Source organism: Aplidium turbinatum, chromosome 17 (genome assembly GCF_918807975.1).
Source record: "Aplidium turbinatum chromosome 17, kaAplTurb1.1, whole genome shotgun sequence".
NCBI classification, from domain to species: domain Eukaryota; kingdom Metazoa; phylum Chordata; class Ascidiacea; order Aplousobranchia; family Polyclinidae; genus Aplidium; species Aplidium turbinatum.
In genome coordinates this window covers 14818976-14840798 of record NC_137488.1, presented here as the reverse complement: position 1 = coordinate 14840798, position 21823 = coordinate 14818976, and the positions used below count along the sequence as shown (strand labels likewise).

Here is a 21823-nt window from a genome sequence, read left to right as displayed (position 1 = left end):
ATCTATCCGCCAGCTAGCAAAATTGGTACTTTTTACATTAATTCAACGTCTGCAGACGTTGAATCAACGCAAAAAGTACCAATTTTGCGAGCTGGGGTTTTCCTCAAGTACCAGTGCCTACCTCTGAGTTTCCATTGTAAAATATTCTCAAATCGAAAAGCTTTGCAACATGTTCGTAATTTCACAGTTGAAAGTAACCTGACCCAGACATCAAAATCTGTCATTTTTACATTAATTCAAAATCTGCAGACGTTGAATCAATGTAAAGTGAAAAATTTTGCTTGCCGGGGAGTTTTAAAAGTGCGATAAAAAACATCATTTAATGTTCCACAGCAGGATAATAAGGAAGAATTGTTGATGACAGGGTAGTTGGGGATGTTGGGAATGATTGGTAAGAAGAAAAGCTTGAATTTAAATGAGGAATCATTGAGATAGGAAGAGGAGGAATCGCTTCATTAGGATTACTGGATTTAGGAAGACGTGAGGAGGAAGTGAGCAGGGTAGGAGAAAAAGAAGAGGATGAGTTTTTGGCTGCTTCTTTCATCATATTATTGTAAGCCACCGCTGCCGCTGCCAAATTCGATTTTTCAAACTCTGCTTCGTGAAGACGTTTCGCTTTTGCTCTTCTATTTTGAAACCAAATTTTTACCTGCAACAAAAAAAAAATTACGATGTGAAAAAGAGTTGTTTGTATGATAGTAACTTTAAGTTTTTAATCTTATTTAATACAAAACAATGTACATATTATGCTACTACTGTTGTATATAATCACTTCTTGTAATTATTTCATGAAGTGGCATTTCTTGCATTGTCAGACGTGGCTGTCAAAAAAACTCAATAAAACCTTTGGAGACTGTGTTGGCAGTTTATTGGTATTTGCAAGTTTACCATATGTAAGGTAACAAAGACTTTATCACGTTATTAAAGTAAAAAATTAAACCATAAAGGAAAGCAATAAATTTTGGAGGGCTAAAAATTCAATCAGGGTATATCCTACCTGCGTTTCAGATAACAAAAGGGCAGAAGAAAACTCGGCTCTTTCGGCGATAGATAAATACTGCTTCTGTTGAAAACGTTGTTCCAATGCCATTAGTTGCTCAGAACTGAATGGAGTTCTTGGTTTTCTATTGGGTTTGTGTTTTCGCAAGGGACACTTTGCTGAAATATGGTGTACAGAATCACATTTTATTTTCCGTAAAAAAATTACCAAAACAAAAAGCAAATAGTAGTTTCTCCTAAGAGCTTGAAACAATTGAAAGTGTTATACTTTTTGCATGGACAGCACAGTTCTGAAATTAGATTTTATGCAAATACCGTACTATATTTATTTACAAATTAAAATCAATTTTATGTCTATTTATTACTGTTGCTTCATTCGACGATCTTTACGCATATGCTTGAGAAGTATGTCTTTTCAATCATTCATCAAAGCAATTAAATGCTTAACCAAACCTAGGCTTGTTACCGAAATCGACGCCATTTTGTTGCAACTTTGAAGATCTGACATCTGCTGGTATTGGCGAGCTTCCTCCAAAAATGGCGCCCATTGTTCTATGTGGTGATTTTGGCTGACAATCATTTGGTTGAAACGTAAGAACTCTTTCGTTTGCTTTCCATGGACTTACAGCCTGTCTAGTGAAGGGGCTGCTTAGGTTGCTGTTGTAAAGAGCGGAGAAATATTGAAGCTGTTGACTATTCTCTTTGTTTCGTGGCGGAGATGTGCTATTACTTTTCTTTTCTGGTTTTGATAGCAGAAATTCAACGCTGAAACAAAATTCAAAATTCAATTTTGCAGCAAAAAACACAAAATGCTTTTTACAATGTTGCCGACTAAATATTGTTGCACCCAAACAAGCATAAAATGTCAAGGATTTATTTTGATGTTTGCAAAAAATGCAGCGACATTATTCACTGCAACTAATTGCTGCTGCATGAAGCAGGAAATAATTTAGGTCTGGTACCAATGCGGGTCTAGGCCCAAAATTAAGACACTTTAACAAAACGCATTATAGCCAATAAATACGACGCAGCTTCTTTAGCTCCCAGGTCCCTTGGATAAAACAGGCTATAATAGCAGCATCAGGCTGAAACAGGTCGTTAAAATCTACATTGTGATGTAAGCAACGATCATGCTGCTAAAAGCGAGACTCAATCAATTGCATCCCTTGGAAAGGTTTAAGGGCTTCTAAACCATCCCGAGCCCTGTTTCAAAAATAGCTTACCGGGCCCATGGGCTCTCCTATCAATGCTACTGCCATGAAGTTTTGCTCTTTAAAAAATATTACAAGGCTAGTTACACCAACGTGTGCGTTTATCCCAACACTGTGTGCTTTTAGAACACACATTTTTAAAACACATTTTTCATAGAAGTGCCCCACCTGAAGTTGAGTTTGTTTTCTTTCAATGTTAAGTTTTCAGCTTCTTTTTCCTTGTGTGGTTTTTTCAAACCTTCATCTTCTTCGTTGCTTGATGTTTGGTCCTCATCGATGATTGGAAATGCTTCAGAGTCGTTACGTGCAAATGATGTCATTGAATACGCCATGTCGGATGGTGTGCAGGAATTATGACTGTCAACATCAGAGTGAGGATACATTCTTGATTTGCAAATCGTTTTATCTACTCTCTAGTACGCAAACAACATAAGTTACAAGAACACCGTCTAACTTTGGTAATAGCCCTCTTGCTTACCTGACCTGTTAGCTGCTACAAGTAGGCCTACTTGCACAAACCAAAAAGCATTCTATGCTGGTTAATAAGATCTACTTAACATCTTTCACATTTAAATGGACAACTCTTTTCATGACTGAGTTAATTTTTTTCACAAAATGAGACACAGTTTATCTATTTGTTATTTAAAACGGCTTTTCTTGGACACTTGTTGCATTGGTCGTATAGAATAAACCATTTGAATACACATTAACAGTTGCTACAAATAAAGTAGAGACTTTTATTAAAAAGCTGATGTAGCACGTATTAAATTGTTTCGCTAGACAAAATTTGCACTGTTCTACTCAAGGTCTTTGCATATATCGCGCAGAACTTCTTCCTTGTTTTTGTGTCAAAGTTAAAGTAATTTGAAAAAATAGAACTGAAATACGACCTAATAGGACTTTGTTGGAAGTCGGCTTTCGAATATCTTAAAAAGTTAACAAAGAAAAGTGGTATACACCAAGCGAGTAAGCAGTTTTATTTTAGTTTTGCATGACTACCGCATATTCCTATTCACATGTTTGTTAACTGATTAAATCTCAATTTAAACTGAGAACTTGAAATTTTGGTCCTACACTACCCACAGCAATATCAGTGACAGAAGTATTCCGACTGGCTATTTGATGGCACGCGACTATTTTTTTAGTATTTTCTATACGAAAGATCTTATCTTCAAAAGAATTGAATAAATTTTGTTGAGCTGAATCTTCACAAACCAATTCGTATCAAAAATAAAATGAAAAAAGCTGCTTGCAACTGAATCGTTGAGAAGAAAAGTTGAAATGCGAAGTTTTGGTGAAGTAACGCTTATTATATTGAAATGAGATAAGCAAATGGGAAACGATGGGGCTATTTTTTCTATTGAGCGCGTTTATTATTCTCAATTACCCACGCTTCCTTCGGGCGTAGTTCTTCATTAAAAGCTAATAAAACGATTTTCAACTCTGACAATACGTCGTTACGGTCGCCTGTTCATTTCTTCTTATCCGAGCCGCAGAGCAATTCCCAAAGTCGCTTCCTTTGTTTGAGTTTAGTATTCTTAGTTTAATTATTGCGACAATACTTAATTTTTACCACTTTTGATTAATCATGGTCTTATAAGAATGTAGTTACAAAACGTACTGCTGTTGCGTTGTTTTAACGTCTTTTTTTCTTCAACAAAGACAAACTAACGAAACGAAATTATATTTTTTCGATGTCTTTGCCAGAAAATAATCTTTGATATCAATGTATTGTCTCGAACTTCCAACTACAAGGAGTTTTCTTTGAGATCATGCAGTGACTTATCGATTTAACGTTATGTAATCGCTTTGTATTTTGCAATGATGTTGGATCATGTTAAAGAATTTAGGACGTCCGGATTTTTTTCTCATCACTGTAAAGAAATTCAAAACATTAAATCTTCAAAGCCACTATTTTATAGTCAATCAACTTTTCCACTTCGATATTTGAAGCTTTCGCCATATGCGTTGATTTCACGGTTTAATTTTTGAAAAACTGTACTTTGTCAATTTCAACAATAATTATCATTTCCTTCTCAGCAAATGTAGGCCTATGTGATTTTAATCAAAGCCCCAAGCTGACAATGTAGGCTAAAAATCGACAGAGCATGTTTTCAAACGTACCTAACCGCACTACAAACCGCTTTTTTGCACTCTTCATGCTTATCTGACATCACCTTAGTGACTGCAACAGCCTGCAACGCTTTTTTTGTTATTCTTGCTACAGACTCATGACTTTTCTGCTGCAATTAGTTGTTGAAAAAATCTCATGAAATCAAAACGTAACCAATGTGCTTTGATCGCCAAATTCAATATTCTGCATTCTACACAGCCATTTTTCTAACTGCAATTAAACAAGCACCAATCCCCTAAATGGATTAGAAACAAGCTGTTGCGTGACACTATTTAACAACTATTATTAAATCATGTTTTTGTTAGAATAGTGAACATTTCAGTCTGTAAAAAAACATGCATCTGTTCATTGAGTGTAAATTGCAATGGTCTACGATTAAGTAAAAGTCCGTTACAATACTCCAATTTTGTTTGTTTGTTTGTCGTGTCCAGGCGATTGATTGAAAATTTAGATTAAGTGGACGGGAAGGCAACGCAGCCAATCTTCGCGACCACCTTCAGGCATGCCTTTAAGTGTTCTTACCAAAGACACAGCAGCATGCTTTTGAGCGTTGTCGAACCGGCGCCCTTTCGAACGTCGTTCCAAGGTTCTCACCACTCGGCTATGCAGCCGACAATACCTTGATTAAAATATTTTATATACTTATGTATAAAATATCTCTTGATGTCAACTCAACATAATATTTTTGCTACTCACACCAACAGTCATGACCAGATTTATTTTGATGTTTTACAATAGTTAGAGTTCTTTAACGATTTCAGATGCTTTGTTTCAGCAATAAGTTACATTTACTATGTGACCATTTAAAGCTTAGTATGCTGACATATCTTCCTGGCTTTAGACAAAAAAAAGAATCCGTTTTTAAATTTTGTGTTGTGTCAGACGCAAATTAGTTATCGACGTCTGTTGTCATCACCAAGAACTCAAATGTTACAGCTAAGTTCTGCTTTTAGTGCAGTGGAGCGGTTATTTTTGTGAGAAAGCTTGACCGCTAGGTGGAAGCCAAGGAGAAAGTCATGTAATTGTTGGCACCGATTTTTATTTGCTCAATGTTCAGAGAAACACCATATGGTGAATTAGTTCCTTAACTTTTCGAAGATCCGCTGCTTTCTCTTTTTGAAAGGTCCCTATCTTCTGCTTTCCTCTTCATTTTATAACAGTTGATCTCTTTTGAGGCAAAGTCTAACATTGTTATCTCTTACCTTTCTCTTCCATCTTCCATGTCACGCCCGCTTACACCTTTTAGTAACCCCCATGCAACATAATGTTGGTGATAAACACATGCACAGGAATGTTGAAAAGGAATTGTGTTCGGTTGATGTCCGTTTAGATATAATTAAATTTTCATCCTGCCATATTTGTTTTCATGAAATAACATAATTAAGTTTTTCAATGAAGCAATTTTAAAGAACAGAATATCTCTGGTCAGTGATCACAATATGCATCAAAACTGATAGAAAAGACGTAACGCAAGTTAAAACGGATAAAACTTGGCAACAAAGATAACTAACAATTTTGAGCAGTTCTTCTACCACGGAAAAAATTGCAAAAAATATCCAACGGTTCTAAGTTAAACCATACGCACACGAAGCCCAGTAACGTAATCAGATTTAACATCATTAAGTTTATTACAACATTTACAGAAAACAAAAAACTACACTGAAACAAATTTCATATCGAACGTTTTTGTCATCACATGATGTCCTCTTTAGGAATAACATTATTTTATCTACAAGTAAACAAATACAATGGCTAAACATTAAATTTATCAACAGGAAAAAAACAAAAACTGTACTTTGCTTCTGACTAGCTCAAAGTTCAACAATAAACTCGAAAATTCTAAAAGTCACTGCATTAAACGGCGTAACAGATCACATGATGTGGTAGGTTCTGAACAGATGTCTGTATGTAGGCCTACACAGAGCAGTTTTTGTTTTTTTCCTGTTGATAAATTTAGCATTTAGCCATTCTATTTTGTTTACTTGTAGATAAAAGTACTGTAAGTTAATGGCTAAATGTATTTAGTTGCTTTTAAAAGAACTCTGAAGTTTTATCTTTGTAGAAAAAGTAGCCAAACCTTGAAACCACAAAATTATAGATTAGTACGCTGCAATATAACGCAAGACAAACATTGAACGATAATCATGGCACTTGTGGTACAAATGAACTTACAGAAAATATAAGTCTGTTCTTACTTAGATGTATCCAAACAGAATATCAATTCTTTTTTTATCTTTAATTTAACGTCCGAAGACTAAATCAACCGAAGACGTTTAATCAACGTGATAAAGAACAAAACTAATTTGTTGACTTAAGCACAGCCATTGTCTTACATGTGTCATCACTGCTACGTCACTCCTATGTCCTTTACTACTAGGGTATAATTGCAGCAATGACCAGAGCAGAATTGAAAGATTTGTCAAATCTTGGGCAAGATTCAAAATAATATTGAACAAACATGTTGCAGATTGAGAATCAAATTTTCTATGAAGAGTAGGCTACTGGACCTGTGACTTTTCAGCTTATGCAGTCATAAGTGCTCATCCACCCCTACAGTGACGTATTACTTTTTGTCTTCTTGGGCAAGATATCATATATCTTTGTTTTAAATGTTCATATTCAACCTACCAGAAATTCGTAATAAATTTCAATTTGGTCGAAGACATTAATCGTCAAATATTTTCCACAGATCTCTTTTTACATATTTACAAGTTATAACAGTTCTTTTGCAAAGAATATAATCGGACAGAAACGTTGCTTTAAAGTACATCTCATGATCAATATCAGTTCCAGTGGCATTTGCAAACTTAGCTTCGAAAGTTGGCGTAGAGATCAAATGTAGTCAGATAATCTTTTAGAAAGAAGTAACACAGCTTGTAGAGGCCCTGCAACAAAAGCAGAGTTGATTGTTAAACCGTCATGATAGTTGGCCTATGAATGTAAACACAGTATTTCTATATGAAAAAATCCTTAAATATCAAAATATTATTTTATTAAATGCATAAAAGTTGCAGCCGATAAACAAATATCAGCTAACTTTTTAATTCAGATAGCTCAATGGATAAAAATATAATCATCCAGATCCGAAATGGTAGCTTAAACAACCGGGTTCAACTCTTGAGATGGGGGTTTGAGCAACGTGCTTCAACTGAGCTCGCAAGTCCCACTATAGCTTTCCTTACAGTTTTTTGTTTATTTGTTTTTTGTGTTATATAATAGGTAAAATTTTTATTCCTACCACTGGCAGGCTTTTTGAGGAAACGAACTCCTAAACAGACGATTGTATACTTTTTGCAACGTGCTTTAAAAATTCGAGTTGCAAGATCCGACTGTTTACAAGTTTGCAACTGAAACTATATTCTGTTGCAGCAAAGATTTCTTACCAATGAGGAAACCATGCCAGGTCTCATGTCTCGTAAATCCTTGACAGCACGAAACACGTCAATTCTTTGCTCCGCGTTCAATCTTTCAATCAAGTTGATCATCGCACAGAACACTCCAGTTTGCTCTAATCCGTCTCTGAAAAACAAAAGACGATAAGTGAAAAGTTTTCGTCGACAAAGATTCAATTAGGCGGCACGGGAGGTCGTTCAAAAAGGAATGATTGGTGATTTTCGATTACCTACAATGTACCAACATTCCACCTCTTCCAACTTCACTTCTTATTTCACTTCGCAGCCGAGTGACTTCATTGATGACAGAATTCATTTCTAATTCCTCAAGGGAATCCCCGTGTCCCTTCCAGTTCTCGAAATGAACTTGTGTTACTCGAGCCTGTAATATTCACCTACAATATTAGTCTTCAAACGAACAGCTAATTTCTTTGTACTTTGCAAAGTATTCAGTTCAGAACTTCTTTAATTTTCATTTCTCTGCAGACTGGCCGTTTCACAGTCGCCAAAAGTACGCGGTTGTGTTTTCTTGTTAGAAGGCATTCTTCTACGTAGTCGCAAAAATTGACTGTCCTTCCAACCTGTCCACAATGGAAATCCTCAACCTCCAAACACAAGCTTATACTGTAGATGCAACTCAGTAAAATATTAACATTTATGGCTTTAGCTTAGCCGGGTCGTGTTTACCTGAGATCGCCCCTCTCTTAATCGTTCTGGTTCTTTTTGTTCCCAAACGCACAGGGAGTGGAGCCTATTTGCTCTCATCGGACCAATTTTAGTTAGGTTCCGACGTGGCCCGATTAAATTTGTCGTAACAATAACAAAACAAAAAACTACAAATTAAAATAATTATACTGACAGTTTTTGGTCCATTTCTTTTTGTTGCTTCGAAGGTTCTGAGCGTGTAGTTACGGTTGACGTTTTGATCCACAAGAATCACTTCTATATCTCCAAACATCAAATGCGAATTTACTTGACTTGGCCAGTAGCAGAAACATATTTCCTGGACAGAAGCATAAGCGTTACGACAAACCATCTATCAACGTCTATCAACTATCTATCAACGAAAGCAAGTACCTCCACGTGGTCGTCTCCGCAAGTACCTACTTTGGGAAACTAAACTTGCTACAACTGTCGCTATAAAAGTCAACATGCGGAAGAACAATCATCAGAATGGCACCCCCAGACCAAGCACAGCGCCCTTGTCAGGGCGAACAGCACCAGCTGTTGTAGGTCAAGGAGTGACCATTTTGCAACTAAATGTTGAAGGCATCACCAACGCTAAACTAGACATCATCACACACAACAGTGCATATAAACTTTAGATGATAAGTCTGTTTACAATCTCACCACAGAAAAAACGCTTAAATAGAGTGACCCAATAGTTGAAACGTTCTCACTGTTCAACTGTAACTCTTTGCTGTAGGCTTTTATGATTGTATTTTAGATTTGAAAAACATGTTGGTAATGCATAACAAAAGAATTACATAGGGCAAAAGTGAATAGCAATCCCTGAAAATGGCAAAGTTTTCTATTATTATTGGGTTCAATCATCTAGATTCATAGCGCGTACTAGAAACATAATCCACTCAATTTGGCGACACTGGGCGAGCTAGTTCAACACTACAACTCTTGGAAGCGGACGACCCATGTCGATGCGTAATCTGGTTCAAGCGGAGATGGTGACTAAATATAAGGGTACTGGGTGATCATGCACGAATTTGGAATGCTTCCACTGCCAATAAATGTTAACGCAAAATACAAATTATTAAAATCCAGAAAGGTCTTAAATACATTCAATTCGATGTGCCTAGATTTCCAAAGAGAATCTTTTATTGTTGTTACCTCACGTTTGTTCTTTAGTGGAGTGAGCATAGCAATTAGTTTCACATCATATTCCAATACCATTCTCCAGAATTCATTTACAGTATTGCGCAATGGATTCTGTGTCGCAATCAAGGTTCCAGCGCACACATATTCCTGAAAAAATAACAATTGGTTGTTGTATACCAACTAGCAAACCAGTGGTACTTTAACATTGACTTAACGTTTGTGAACGTTTTTATGCTGCTCAACTGGTTGATATCATTTAAAACAATATCATTGGCTGTCTGAAGCGTATTACTCCATTATTTGTTAGTTTTATAGGATCAACAATTTCCACATAGGCTACTGCTCTATAATCACCTCTTTGATTTGTAGACAACTTATATATCTATGATTGATTTACTTACTTCAATAAAGGACGCATTGATGTAAGGTGTGATTAAGTCTTGAACTTCATGATTCAGAACAACACGGGAGTGATCGTCTGTGAGAAGAGAATCACAATAATTCTAAAAGCTCAACTGTCCAGGTGAGATATAGCGCATTGGTTTTCACTAGTAACCTAGCCTACATTAGCTGTTTAGAATAAATAATTAGGATTTCCACGACGAAAACATTATGTAAAGTGAAAAGTACAGTAAGTTGAAACAATCTGTATTCAAGAGGAAAGTCAAATTCGCTAGTCATGTTCTGAGAAAACAAAACTTTCTACAATATGTTGAAGGAACAATCGAAAAATGCTAGCACAAAAATGAAAAATAGCCTAGCGTAAAAAAGAATATCCTGGCAAAGCTACATTCAAAGAGGACGTATTGAGAAAACAACCACTTTGCACATCAGACACAGCAAAACCTCATTGATCAATTCATGCATGGTTTTAAAATAGTTCGTTCATGAAACGCATCACTATTTTATTCAAGCAACGTTTTGAAGGTTAATGCCCATGTTTCGAAACTTACAAGGAATATTTTCTTTGGTTGCATTTTTATCTTCGTACTCTGGCTTCTGGCCATACGCTTGTGACGTTTGCAAAGGAGGGATTAGGTCCAGAGCTGCAAACTCTTGAACGCATCTAAAATGATACTTTTGTAATAAAAGATTAAACATTATTTTTTTTGATTCTTTAACAAACTTTTTTAAAATATAATAACCAAAAGTGTAAGAAATATAAATCGATTTTTTTTTTCTAAAACTTGTTTCTTATCTAAATAATAAAATTAAATTCACCTGCTTTCAATATTTGCGATCACATCTGTCAGTTCATTTGCATCAAAGTCGTAGTCTTCAAGCAAGTGCATTTCAGCTATTACTTTGTGAAGAAAAACGTACTGATTCTGCAATTAGAACTTCTGATGTTGCTGAAGACTCTCAATCACAAGAGATCAAACCAATTGTAACAAGGTGCTGGACTGTGCATGATCATGTGATCCGCATTGCCACAAATTTAATCTGCTACATTAGATGCTAATAACTCGTTATAATTGAAAAGTGTTATACGAAAAACACTATTTCCTCCTGAAATTATTTAACATACCTTCCACAATTTATTGTAGAATTGATGGAATGTTAGATTAAAAATTTTATTTAACTAAATTATACTCAGATTATTGTTTTGAAATAAATACTTAATTTTTAGTGCCGGGTTTAACAAGTTTTACACATCCCTGGTTTTACAAAATAGGAATATTTAATTTGTAGGCTACACTGTATATTGAAAATGAAGTAAAGCAGTTTGACGTACTCCCTCTTATTTGTATCAGCAATATATGCTCACCAGAGTCTGGACCATGTCGCATCTCTGTCTCCTCATATTCATCACTGCAGAGAAAATGTCCACAGAGGATTTCTCTTTCATTTCCCTCATCAAGTAATCGATTCCTATCAAAGTCCCGGTTCGACCAGCACCGGCGCTGTGTGGAAATTAGATAAGTTTGGAATGAAGAGTCTACTACACACGCCAAAAGCATACACGTAACAAGGGGCAATATCACCTTTAAATGACAAGGAAAATCGTAAAATATTCTAAACAATCACTTATCTGACAACAGCAAAACAATGCAATTTTAATATTGTAACATTTTTTGTGGTTTCCAGCATGTACTGTATTTTGATAGTCATTCATTCAAAACTTATCACTGCAATGTAGGAACCAGATGAGAGCATTGTCGCTAATGTGTAGTAGTTTGGTTGTTAGATTCGTTGCGGTTGTTGAAGATTTAAATTTATTCGACGGGAAATGTATTTGTAATCTGCTGCAAGTCGCTGCAGCAGATGGAGTGCTAGACGCTTTAAACATAGGACAATTTTCTCCATCAACCAGGTGACTGCAGTGAATGTGACTCTTCTAACACTCAGCCAGAGAGTTGATTTTTGCTTTAAACTTTGTTTGGTAATTACAGAAGAAAAAAAGTAATGGCAAGGTGTCACAATCAACAGGCGTAGCCTCACCGTAGGTTACACTGTATGTTTTTAAACAAGTGTGCTATTTTAATTGTGTAATTCTTGGGAGGTGTAATTGTCCTAAAGCAACCTTTAATTAAGCAATCTTTTATTGTGAAACTTGCTTCTAGAAGATTTTGCGTTCATGCGATTCTGGAAACGTGTTTGACATGTTGACCAGAAAAATGAGTTCTTGTGATGTAATATCACCATAATTTCAGGAAGCTTCTGGTCAAAGTAAACTCGATATAAAAAGCTGCGTGACTTCAGTATGATTTTCAGAGTTGTGTGTTATGAGGTTGGTAGTTGAGAAGTCGCAATGAAAAGTATGTTGAAGACGATTGTAGATTTGTAGCCGATATTGAATAGAATGTAAAAGTGGAAGTTATTGGAGATGGAAAAGTTGCTATGGCAAGTACAGTAGTAGCGCATATCTATTTTGAAGTCGACGAAGAAGTTTGCTGTTCAGAATTTGATTGCTTTACGGGCTGGAAGTATTGAAACATTTGTTTAGTCCTTCAAAAGATTTCTGGAAGCAATCTACAACCTCAAAAGTAGATCTCTTCGACATTTAATTGACTCACGTTTGATATCATAATAAGCTACGTCATCAATCTTTCCAAAGTCTCTCCACGTGTAAGAGATGGAGAGAGTTGTGATTATGAGTTGTGTTGTGATATGGGGTTGAGATTCAAACCCACGTCATAAAAATGACAATTCTCTAGTTTTAACCTTCTAGTCCAGGATGGTGACAGCGAAACATTTAATTAATTTACCTTCTAACGTGCATGCCTGCAATCGGCTGATTTAAATCTTGTCTTCTGATTGGTTAATAAATCTCATCTTCTGTAGCGACCAGACGATTACAAACACACACACGAAGAGCCAATCTCTCAAATCATTAAGCACCTTACTAATTCACAGACATAAATCCGTTGATATTTGCGTATGGCTACAGTTAGCTTGTCATTCCACTAGTTTAGCATTTCTGACAAGTGGCTAATAATCACAATGAGAATGCCATAATTGGACAGAAAGTTGTAATGAACCAACTGGTGTTTGAAGTGATAGCTTAAAACAAATCAATGGAAACCTTTGTTACAGGTATTTGCTTACCTTACCAAGGTAAAGGGCATTTTGTGGGTAGGCAAAAGAGATATAATGCTTGTTTTGGACAATCAGATATACAATAGACCAGCTCAGTTCCGAGGTACTATCGCCTTCGAACCTAGTGCAAGTAGATCTGGGCTCGATTCCAGGTCGGGTCATACTAAAGACTTTAAAATTGTGTTCTTTCTTGCATGACGCAGTTAGAATATGTCGGGTAATAATGTTATGACACCGTATATATAATGCAAAATTGAAACATTACTGATTGTTTTCTGCTGCATACCTGCAGTGCACAATTACGGGGCTAGATCTTGTTTCTTCTTGTGTTTGTACCATGGCTTTATAAAGTCGAATCAGTCCTGTTGTTGTAAAGGGTACCCCATGATCTGGCCATTCTGTATAGTGCAGCTGCTTAACTGTGCGAGGTTTTGTCTGGTAGCAATGATAATCAATTAGTACAAGATAGAGACTGTACATTTTGTTTTAGTCATTCATATTGCACGACTATGACTATTGACTCTCAATGCAAAGTGTAAAATGTCTTTGCAAGCCATTTTTTCAAATTATTACTGATGCCACAATAGTTAGTTGAAAAAGGCTTACCAACATTTACGAAGATGTATAATAGCAGCAAAAAATATGTTTTTTAAGTACAGAAAATTTGTGCTGCGAGATAATTATAAGAGTCAAACTTGTAAAAACGTTTCCTTATCAGTTATTCAGCTTATTGAAAATTAAGTTGTTGTAATGTTCATTAGCTAGAGGTAGCCTAAATAAAGGATCAGAGCTAAATTACCATTGAGTGTAAAATGTCTAAGCAACGTCGTGCCAAGGAGGGGTTTGAGGCCTATGACTTCCCTTCCCTCTTTTGAGATATATGTATAACATCATGATATTTGGATTAATAATGATAATGAATAGCTATAACATTATTATTACAGTAAAATTCACCTAATTCGTCACAAGAAGATTATAAAAAGTAACGAACTTGACGAACTGACGAATTAAGCAAACAGGTCAAAAAGCGATTTCTGCTAGAACCGACAAAGATGTCACGAATAATGCAAACTGACGAATTAAACGATTACAAATTAGATGATTTCTACTGTATCAAGGACACAATTATCGTGGCACAATACAGAAAGAATGAGATGTAAGAAAATATTGAATGAACTGCAGCATAGTATTTTTCTGTACCATATACATGACACATTTGGTTAGAAGATGACCACAACTAACCTTTCTGTCGCTTTTTGACTTTACTTGGAAGGTTCGGATCAGGAAATATCCCTTCGACATCGTTTCTTGCGCAGTAATCGTAAAATCATTGGTTTCCATGCAAGCACCGCTGTCGGGCCAATACTTGGCACACTTTGTCTTTAAAGAAACACAATATTATATACTCAGTCGGTTTACAATGCATCTGAAACATCATTCGTATATTTCAGTTTTACATGTTGATTAAGTGATGTAGGCTCTGTTGTGTCTTAACCTCTGTTGCAGTTTCTCGATATCATTGCAAATGAAAAGTTACACAATGCTTCTTCATTTAAAATGCAACAGAACTGTTTAATAAGCTGATTGTACAGCATTGCCTTAGTTTTGTGTTTGTAAATTGCAGTATATGATAGTGAGTGTTCTCGCTATCACAAAAGTGATGACAAGATGTTTCCTTGTGTTGCAAAATTATTTTTTTGTTTGTTGCCAAAGCTTCATACTTATTTCCAGACTGCTTTTTTTTTTTTTTGATGATGAACTGTTTTATTTTGATCAACGACGCACGAGTACAAAATAATTGACACGGCGAGAAGAACACAATAAACATAGCCAGGTCAGAGACTTTAAAGAACCGGCCTGCCACGCCCCGTGGAGGCGGGGAGCGGCGTGATTATGGGGTGGCGATGCACCCGGAAGGGAAGTCCACCAGCTTAGGTCGCGGGGGCCAGGCTGGGGAGTCTAGGTACCTGTGGAAGGAAAGTGTGGATCGAGAATTTTGTGCGACTCGTCCGCAAAAGTTAGAATGGCGGAACGGGCCAGGGAGACGGGCTTTGCTTTCTGCAAACGCAAAAAGGTCAGCTCACGACGGGCCGGGCGACAGAGGTTTTATAAGGCCAGGCAGCGCCCACGTCTCCATTACGTGACCGTAACACAGGTACGTTTGACTCCTATACCCGGTCTGCCCGTAGGCAGAGCGGATAAACTTTGAGGTCTCCCACGAGGAAGAAAAGCTTAGCTACAAGGACGATTTGAATACTCGTGGGAGACGAAAATTATATAAAATCTGGAGCAAAGGCTCAATTAATTGGTGTAAAAAAAAGATGGTAAGTGGGAATATATTGTATGCTTTACCTACCGAAAAAATGTTGACGTTGAACCAACGAGCACGGATGTGCACTGGCCAGACGTTGAGGCAGGTTCGCCCAGATGGGTCTGGGGGACTAGCGATCGAAGCGTAGATATGACTAGGCTACGTTCCCAGGAAAAATATAGAATAGTGGGGTGAAACTTTGGAGGTTGCATCGAGTTGATCGGGAAATCATGTTTATCGATGAGTTAAAAGCAACGCGAGGTTGATCCGAGCGGGAAAGAGCATTTTTTTTTTTTTTTTTTTTTTTTTTTTTTTTTTTTTTTTTTCGGGAGAAGGTAGTGTGTGATAATCTAAAATAGGCAGACTTTAAATGCAATTACTTTGTTCTTCTCTTTGAGGTTTGCAAGCATGACTATGACGGAACACTTTTTTTGCCAAACCATTGTCCACAAATGGTCAATTGTTCTTTCGAGAGGCCCTTGAGTTGCGATGAAACATTCTGGCCTGTTGTAGGTCTGAAACAATTGAAATTTGCAAAATAAATTTCAAGGGTATATTTGCAACATTGAGTACAGTTAATAACATAATTATAAAATCAGGTAGTATTCATAATAATAATAATAATCGTGTTTTTATTTGCGCCCATTGCGATAACATGCAGTACACTGCGATCACAGATGCGATACAACAGACGACAGGAAGCAGCGAAGTGACATATAGTCTTCGAGTCAGCTGCTCCCCTTATTTTGGCTGGCCATTAATGTCTTTGCCGAGACTCGGCGCGTACTCTGGAGCGATGTCAAACCCACGTCGTTTCGAACGTCTCGCAGACGTTCTCACCACTCGGCTACGCAGCCGACATGTTTTTATTAGTAGTTTATTTCCGTTTTTATTGATAGTAAAATTATTTTGAAGATTTTTGCCAATTTAAAAAAGAGGCTAGGCTACACAAAAAACTAAATTCCTACATTTTAATTGAAAAAAAAACATGCCAATTTTTTTCATATTTTAACCAGTTACTGCAATACCAGAAGATCTCACTACAACATAACTAAATAAGTTAATTTCTTACATCAATAAGAGATGCATTTATGTAAGAATTTCCTTCAAAGTTTCCATTTCCTTCTTCCAATATAACACGCCTTTCGTCAACTGTAAGTAGAAAATTACGCAGCTGAAAAGGGAAACGTATCTTCAGCGTGTTTCTTTTTGTCTGTTTCACAATTGTTAATTTTGCTCACACTTTAAGATGTGTGCCATTGAGCCTCTCATCGATTGCTGTATAAACAGTCCGTCATTCCTGCTTTTTGATATAAGATTCTGTTTGTAAAACCTTTTCAATAACAGGATGGGTAAAATCTTAAGCTTTACCACGAACAGGCTTGTGCTCAATTTTACGTGAAGTCGTACTTAAAGTAAAAGAAAATAAATTAATGTTTCCGTTTTTTCTTGAAGATGAATCGGAGCAATAAAACGGTAGCAGCGTGACAAATATTTGACTACCTACAAAATAGAAAAAAGGGTCTGCTATCAACCGTAAATGGACCAACTCATTATTGTTTTTGGTCAGTTCCAAAAGCATTCGTTCAGCCGCAACTCATGTTTTTCAATATTCCCTTTTTTACCTGTAAACTTGCTTAAGGACTCCGTGTAGCGAAAACACTTGGTTTCTATATGGTTGTACTTTGTGTTGTATCATAGCAATGATGCTTAGCATTATACGGTGTTACTTTGTGTTCTATGTTTGTGGTTATACAATATTGAAAAATATTGAAATATTCAACATTGAAAAACGTGTGTTTGTTCAATAGTCTCATGAGATATCTTGTAGTGAAATAATATACAACCAGAGCATTTTAGCTGTTTTTTGTCTTGTTGTAAATGAAGGGTGACATTTACAGTATTAAAAAACATTGCTTGTTGAAGGAAAGAATGAGAATTTATCTCAGGCTTCTTTGAGTGTTAGCACAATCGTACCTCTAACTAAGCTTATTACAAAACTAAATGTTGGTATAGTATACTATTGCAACTTACAAGGAACTATGTTTTTATATCTGTTCAATTTCCTGTTGTAATCAGCACTGCCAATTTCTTTAGGTATTCTTGATTCGGAAGATGCTTTTTTGATTGCCTGAAATATTTTGCAAACAAATTTATTTTCACAAGAGTCATTTCAATCATAAACAGCTAAAAATCGATTTCGATCTGCTAGCAGCTAGTACTAGAACATCTTCAGTTAATCTTATTCACAGAAAAGAAATTTCATTTTCAAGAAATACGTTTTAACAGAATTAACAAACGATGCTAGTTAAAAAATATCAATGAAAATAAACAATATAGAAATAATATCTTTTATGTCGCATGCAATGAAATAATACAATAAACAATTGTTACATTACTTTTATATTTAAAAACGTTAAATCAGCTGTAATTACCTCAAATTGATCACTCAGTGTTGTATTGTCATTTTTTATCAGACAAAGATAAGTGTCTTGTAATTGTTCTTTGAGAATGGATGTATCTTGATGTAGAATGTTATCCATAGCAACGTTTTCATAGATACTGTTCTGTGCCATCTGTCTAAGACCTAAACATGAAAAAATTCTTTAAATAATATAGAAAATCATTTTCGATCAACAAGCTGAAAGACTATTGCTTAATCATGAAATGTACCAACTGCTATCTTAAGCATTTTAACATATGTGAACTACAGCAATTGCCTTTGCGGTGCATCGCTTTATTTTGAAGATAAGCATGAATATGCACCATCTAGTAACTGATTAAAATTGGAGTTTTGTATTGCTACAAACCGGAACCACCGAGCATCGCTTCCAAAAGATAAAACGAAAATGTCTACTTGCATGATGGAGTAGCATGCAGGAGCTATTGAAAAAGTTTTTTTCCTTCCTGATAGTTCTGTGGGGCGCTCCTGCACACGATCACATTGCAAGATCAAGCAACGCTGGTTCGGCTCTTAAAGTGTGCGCTTGAACAACGCATTTAAGAACTGCTTTCTATTCTGCGGTACTTAGTGAATGAAGTAATTCACAAACAAAGATACTTCAACAAGCGGAAGCTTCACTCTGTCAACCTCGGTGAACGGGCCTGAGCCAGTGGTTGGAAGTCTTTACAAGTAAGTTATGCGATATTGTCAGAACGTATACAGATGACATGAAGTAAGCGAGATCAAATGCATCGGCTACAATTACACTATACGAATTACTGTAAAATCCGTAAATATTTAAGTCCGTCAGCAACGCTTACCTGTTTGTGATGAGGTGCTGTACCTGTTTCGAAGTCTTTTCCGTTTGTTTTTTGTTCTAGCAATAAAAATGTCACTTAAAAAAGTTTGATTTTTAATTTTGTTGAAATTATAACATAGAAAGCTCGTTGTACAAGGAAGAATAACTGATAAAATGCAAAAACGAAGCAAAGCTACATAAAAAAGTACAAACAAAATTATGGAGTTCAACCCGCGTTAATCACTAATGTGAGGTGTGACGTAATGACAACCAGTAATACAGTGAGTGTTTAGACAAAAATTACTATAGCAAGCATTCTGTTTCATTGGCGATATCAATGTACAAAACATTATCTGAGCGATTTTTTATCGAAACCACAGATCAATTTTCATATTTTCTGAAGACGACATTAGGTTACTGTTTTATTCTAAAATGAAAATTGTTACAGCTTGTAACCTATTTAGCGTACTATTGCAAATCTTTCACTGAAACGTATCTGCTTACGTTGCTAGTCAAAAGTATCCGAATTATAGTTAATTGGAACAATGTTGAAATTAGGCTTGTCTGTTACCTTTTTCTTAAAATCAGCCATCCCGCTATTATCAAAAGTAGTATTACCAATATCGTTGCAACTGTTCCAGCTACTAGACTCGTGGAAGACGGGGCTGCAATAAAATAGGTATTAATGCACATATTATGCCTTTGGAAGAAGCAAGCTAAAATGGTAGCTTATACACTACTCCTCATAGGCTACTCAGGCTACTGTATTTAAATTTGGTTTGTTCAAGTTTGTAGCCTACTTGGGATGAGTATTTTGTTGTGGTGTTATGTTCACTTTTAGTATGTAAAAAAATTTTCAAAAGAATATTTATTCTAAATAAAAATGTGTTTTAACCAATAAACTGATTGCTTCGTATATCTCTCAATTGCAGTAATTTAATAGCATTTTTATTCACGAAGTTTACAATGTCTAAACTACGCACATCATATTAACTACTAATGTAGCCTAAGTGGTCGTCAGATGCACAGCCGAGAGGTACAAGTCTTGGTGCAACTCTGGAAAAGACGATGTTTGACACTGCTCAGTGCTCAAGAACATTCGGAAAAAGTTCTTAAGGTGTTTGAACGCAATGTTTACTTGTGTAATGTGTAATAGTTTATATTCAAGCGTCTGTGTGTTTGGCAAGACTCTTAAACCAGGCCTCCCTTGATGTAAACGCCAAAATTAGTGTAGGTACTTGTCTTCCTGTGCATTCAATTTTATCTTCAATCGGCCAAGCGAAACCTAGATAAGCCAAATATTATGACAATGTTTTTTTCAACTTGATGCAGTAAGTAAAACATTTGTGGCTTGCCGATCCGTTTCTTACGTGAACTTGCTGATTGAGTCTGGATAAATGATGGATCGCTGGTTGTGTACAAAACACGTTGGTTTTTATCAGGTGTAGAAGAAACAACGAAGAAACTGAAAAAGAAGAACGTCCAATTAAATTAGCAAGTTGCGTTGTAAAGAAAACATTAAACACTAATTCGGAAATGTATGTGCCCAAAGCTGATGATTCAAAACACAAATGGAGACTTGCCTGTGGTATAACCCTGTTGCAGACAAATGTACCAGTCTGCAAACTATAAAAACGAGACTCGAAAAAAACAATTACAAAAAAAACTGTTAGATTATGTTTTCTAGAGTAATAAGAAGCAAGGCGGTTTACCGATAATATTTGTCGGGAACAAGCCTGCGATTGGTAGCTTTAACAGAGCCTTGTGGAGCACTTCTTCTAATTCGCGATGACTGCAAAGCAGCAGCATCCGAAATGTCACAGCTTGTGTTTTTTCCATCTCCAATCAAAACGGAAATACTTTGCCTGTCGTTGCTGAATGCAAAGAAATGAGTGAGTCAGTCTTTTTTTGGATAATGACTAGCCTACTTTTAAATATTAATTTATAAAAATATGCTTCAAAAACTGCAGGTGAACACGAAGATTTGCTTCCTTGCCTTCCGTCTTAAATCTTCAACAACCAGACAGAAAGCCTGGAAAAATGTTCACTAAAACAGGACTTGTATAGAGAAAACGTTCAACAAATGCATACTGCATTAGTCTTCTTAAGCTTACTGTTTTGCTGCAAAGGCAACATAGTTTATTTCTCGTTCAGTCACAAGATATCCTGCAGTGATTATCTGGTTCAAATATGACGAGGACAAAGACTGGTTCAAGTTGAATGCGGATGTATTAGAGTATCCGCCAATCAGGAAGTAACAGCTGCATAACAAAAAAGAAAGTTATTCAATAAAGTACGTTTGGTAGAGAAGTTGCTTTAAGCTTGTTCGACTTTTTTGAGAGGTGCACACTTGCATATGACTAAGAACGTGTGTTCGGAAAGTAAGTGCAAACCGCTACAACCACAGCGAACTCGTAGCATCAGGCCAAAAAAGGTTATTTACATTTATATTTTGTGAAGTAAGCAACGATCATGCTGCTAAAAGCGAAACTCAGTTTATTGCTTTTTGAGTGCATTTTCAGTTTCACTCATGAGAACATTTTTGGCATAAAAATATAGACTACCGCGTATTGTTCTATTATTACTTAGCTGTCAACACTGGACCAAATTTGAATAATTAAAAACGCTTTGGTCAACTACATGCACCGAGCGTTGACTACTTGGAATTTCTACATCATTTCAATGTTTGTTAACGTCAAAATGATGCAAAACAGACAATTTTGGTGGCTGAATTGTCTATATTTTGCCATTTTCTCTGTTTGCCCGCAGAACCAAGTATCGATTTAGCTGCCACGGTTGTTGCTTCCAAAATAGCACTCCCCTGTTACATGAATGTTATAAATTATTGTGCCAGATCCATATTACGAAAAAATGATCGTATTGTTTTATCAGCAGATCTTTTGCAAAAATTATCTTGTTACAATTGGAAAGTGCAACAAAAGTCATTCATTTGCACGCACAAACTAAAACATAAACAAAACGACAAACACGCAAACAAGAAATAAATAACTGTTGTTGAAGTTTTATATAAATATAAATTTTTCACCTTATAGGTCCATTTACTTCGCTCGCGAAAGTAATCTCAACAGTGATATTGTTTTCAAGTGTCGTCATCACCGGTCGAGAAAGTATAGACGGACCTTTAGAAAAGCGTTATTTAA

At 36.0% G+C, this 21823-nt stretch overlaps 2 protein-coding genes across 2 annotated transcripts; both read right to left on the bottom strand.

The window, feature by feature from the left end:
* Nucleotides 1-319: 319 nt before the first annotated feature.
* On the bottom strand, nucleotides 320-2593 carry LOC145786228 (homeobox protein MSX-2-like). Its single transcript, XM_082597871.1, has 4 exons — nucleotides 2379-2593; nucleotides 1466-1764; nucleotides 998-1158; nucleotides 320-649 (listed from the first exon to the last, which is right to left on the bottom strand). Exons 1-4 carry the CDS (start codon nucleotides 2591-2593, stop codon nucleotides 320-322), a joined length of 1005 nt encoding a protein of 334 aa, XP_082453997.1.
* A 3038-nt stretch (nucleotides 2594-5631) lies between these two features.
* On the bottom strand, nucleotides 5632-21798 carry LOC145786432 (receptor-type tyrosine-protein phosphatase epsilon-like). The gene is made up of 21 exons (XM_082598086.1): nucleotides 21709-21798; nucleotides 20777-20923; nucleotides 20375-20536; nucleotides 20033-20127; nucleotides 19234-19327; nucleotides 18685-18740; nucleotides 17856-18007; nucleotides 17455-17551; nucleotides 16493-16572; nucleotides 15801-15935; nucleotides 14352-14489; nucleotides 13396-13544; nucleotides 11338-11473; nucleotides 10791-10897; nucleotides 10523-10635; nucleotides 9971-10047; nucleotides 9582-9716; nucleotides 8596-8739; nucleotides 7967-8118; nucleotides 7728-7863; nucleotides 5632-7229 (listed from the first exon to the last, which is right to left on the bottom strand). Exons 1-21 carry the CDS (start codon nucleotides 21774-21776, stop codon nucleotides 7152-7154), a joined length of 2451 nt encoding a protein of 816 aa, XP_082454212.1. The 5' UTR covers nucleotides 21777-21798; the 3' UTR covers nucleotides 5632-7151.
* Between the last annotated feature and the right edge of the window lie 25 nt (nucleotides 21799-21823).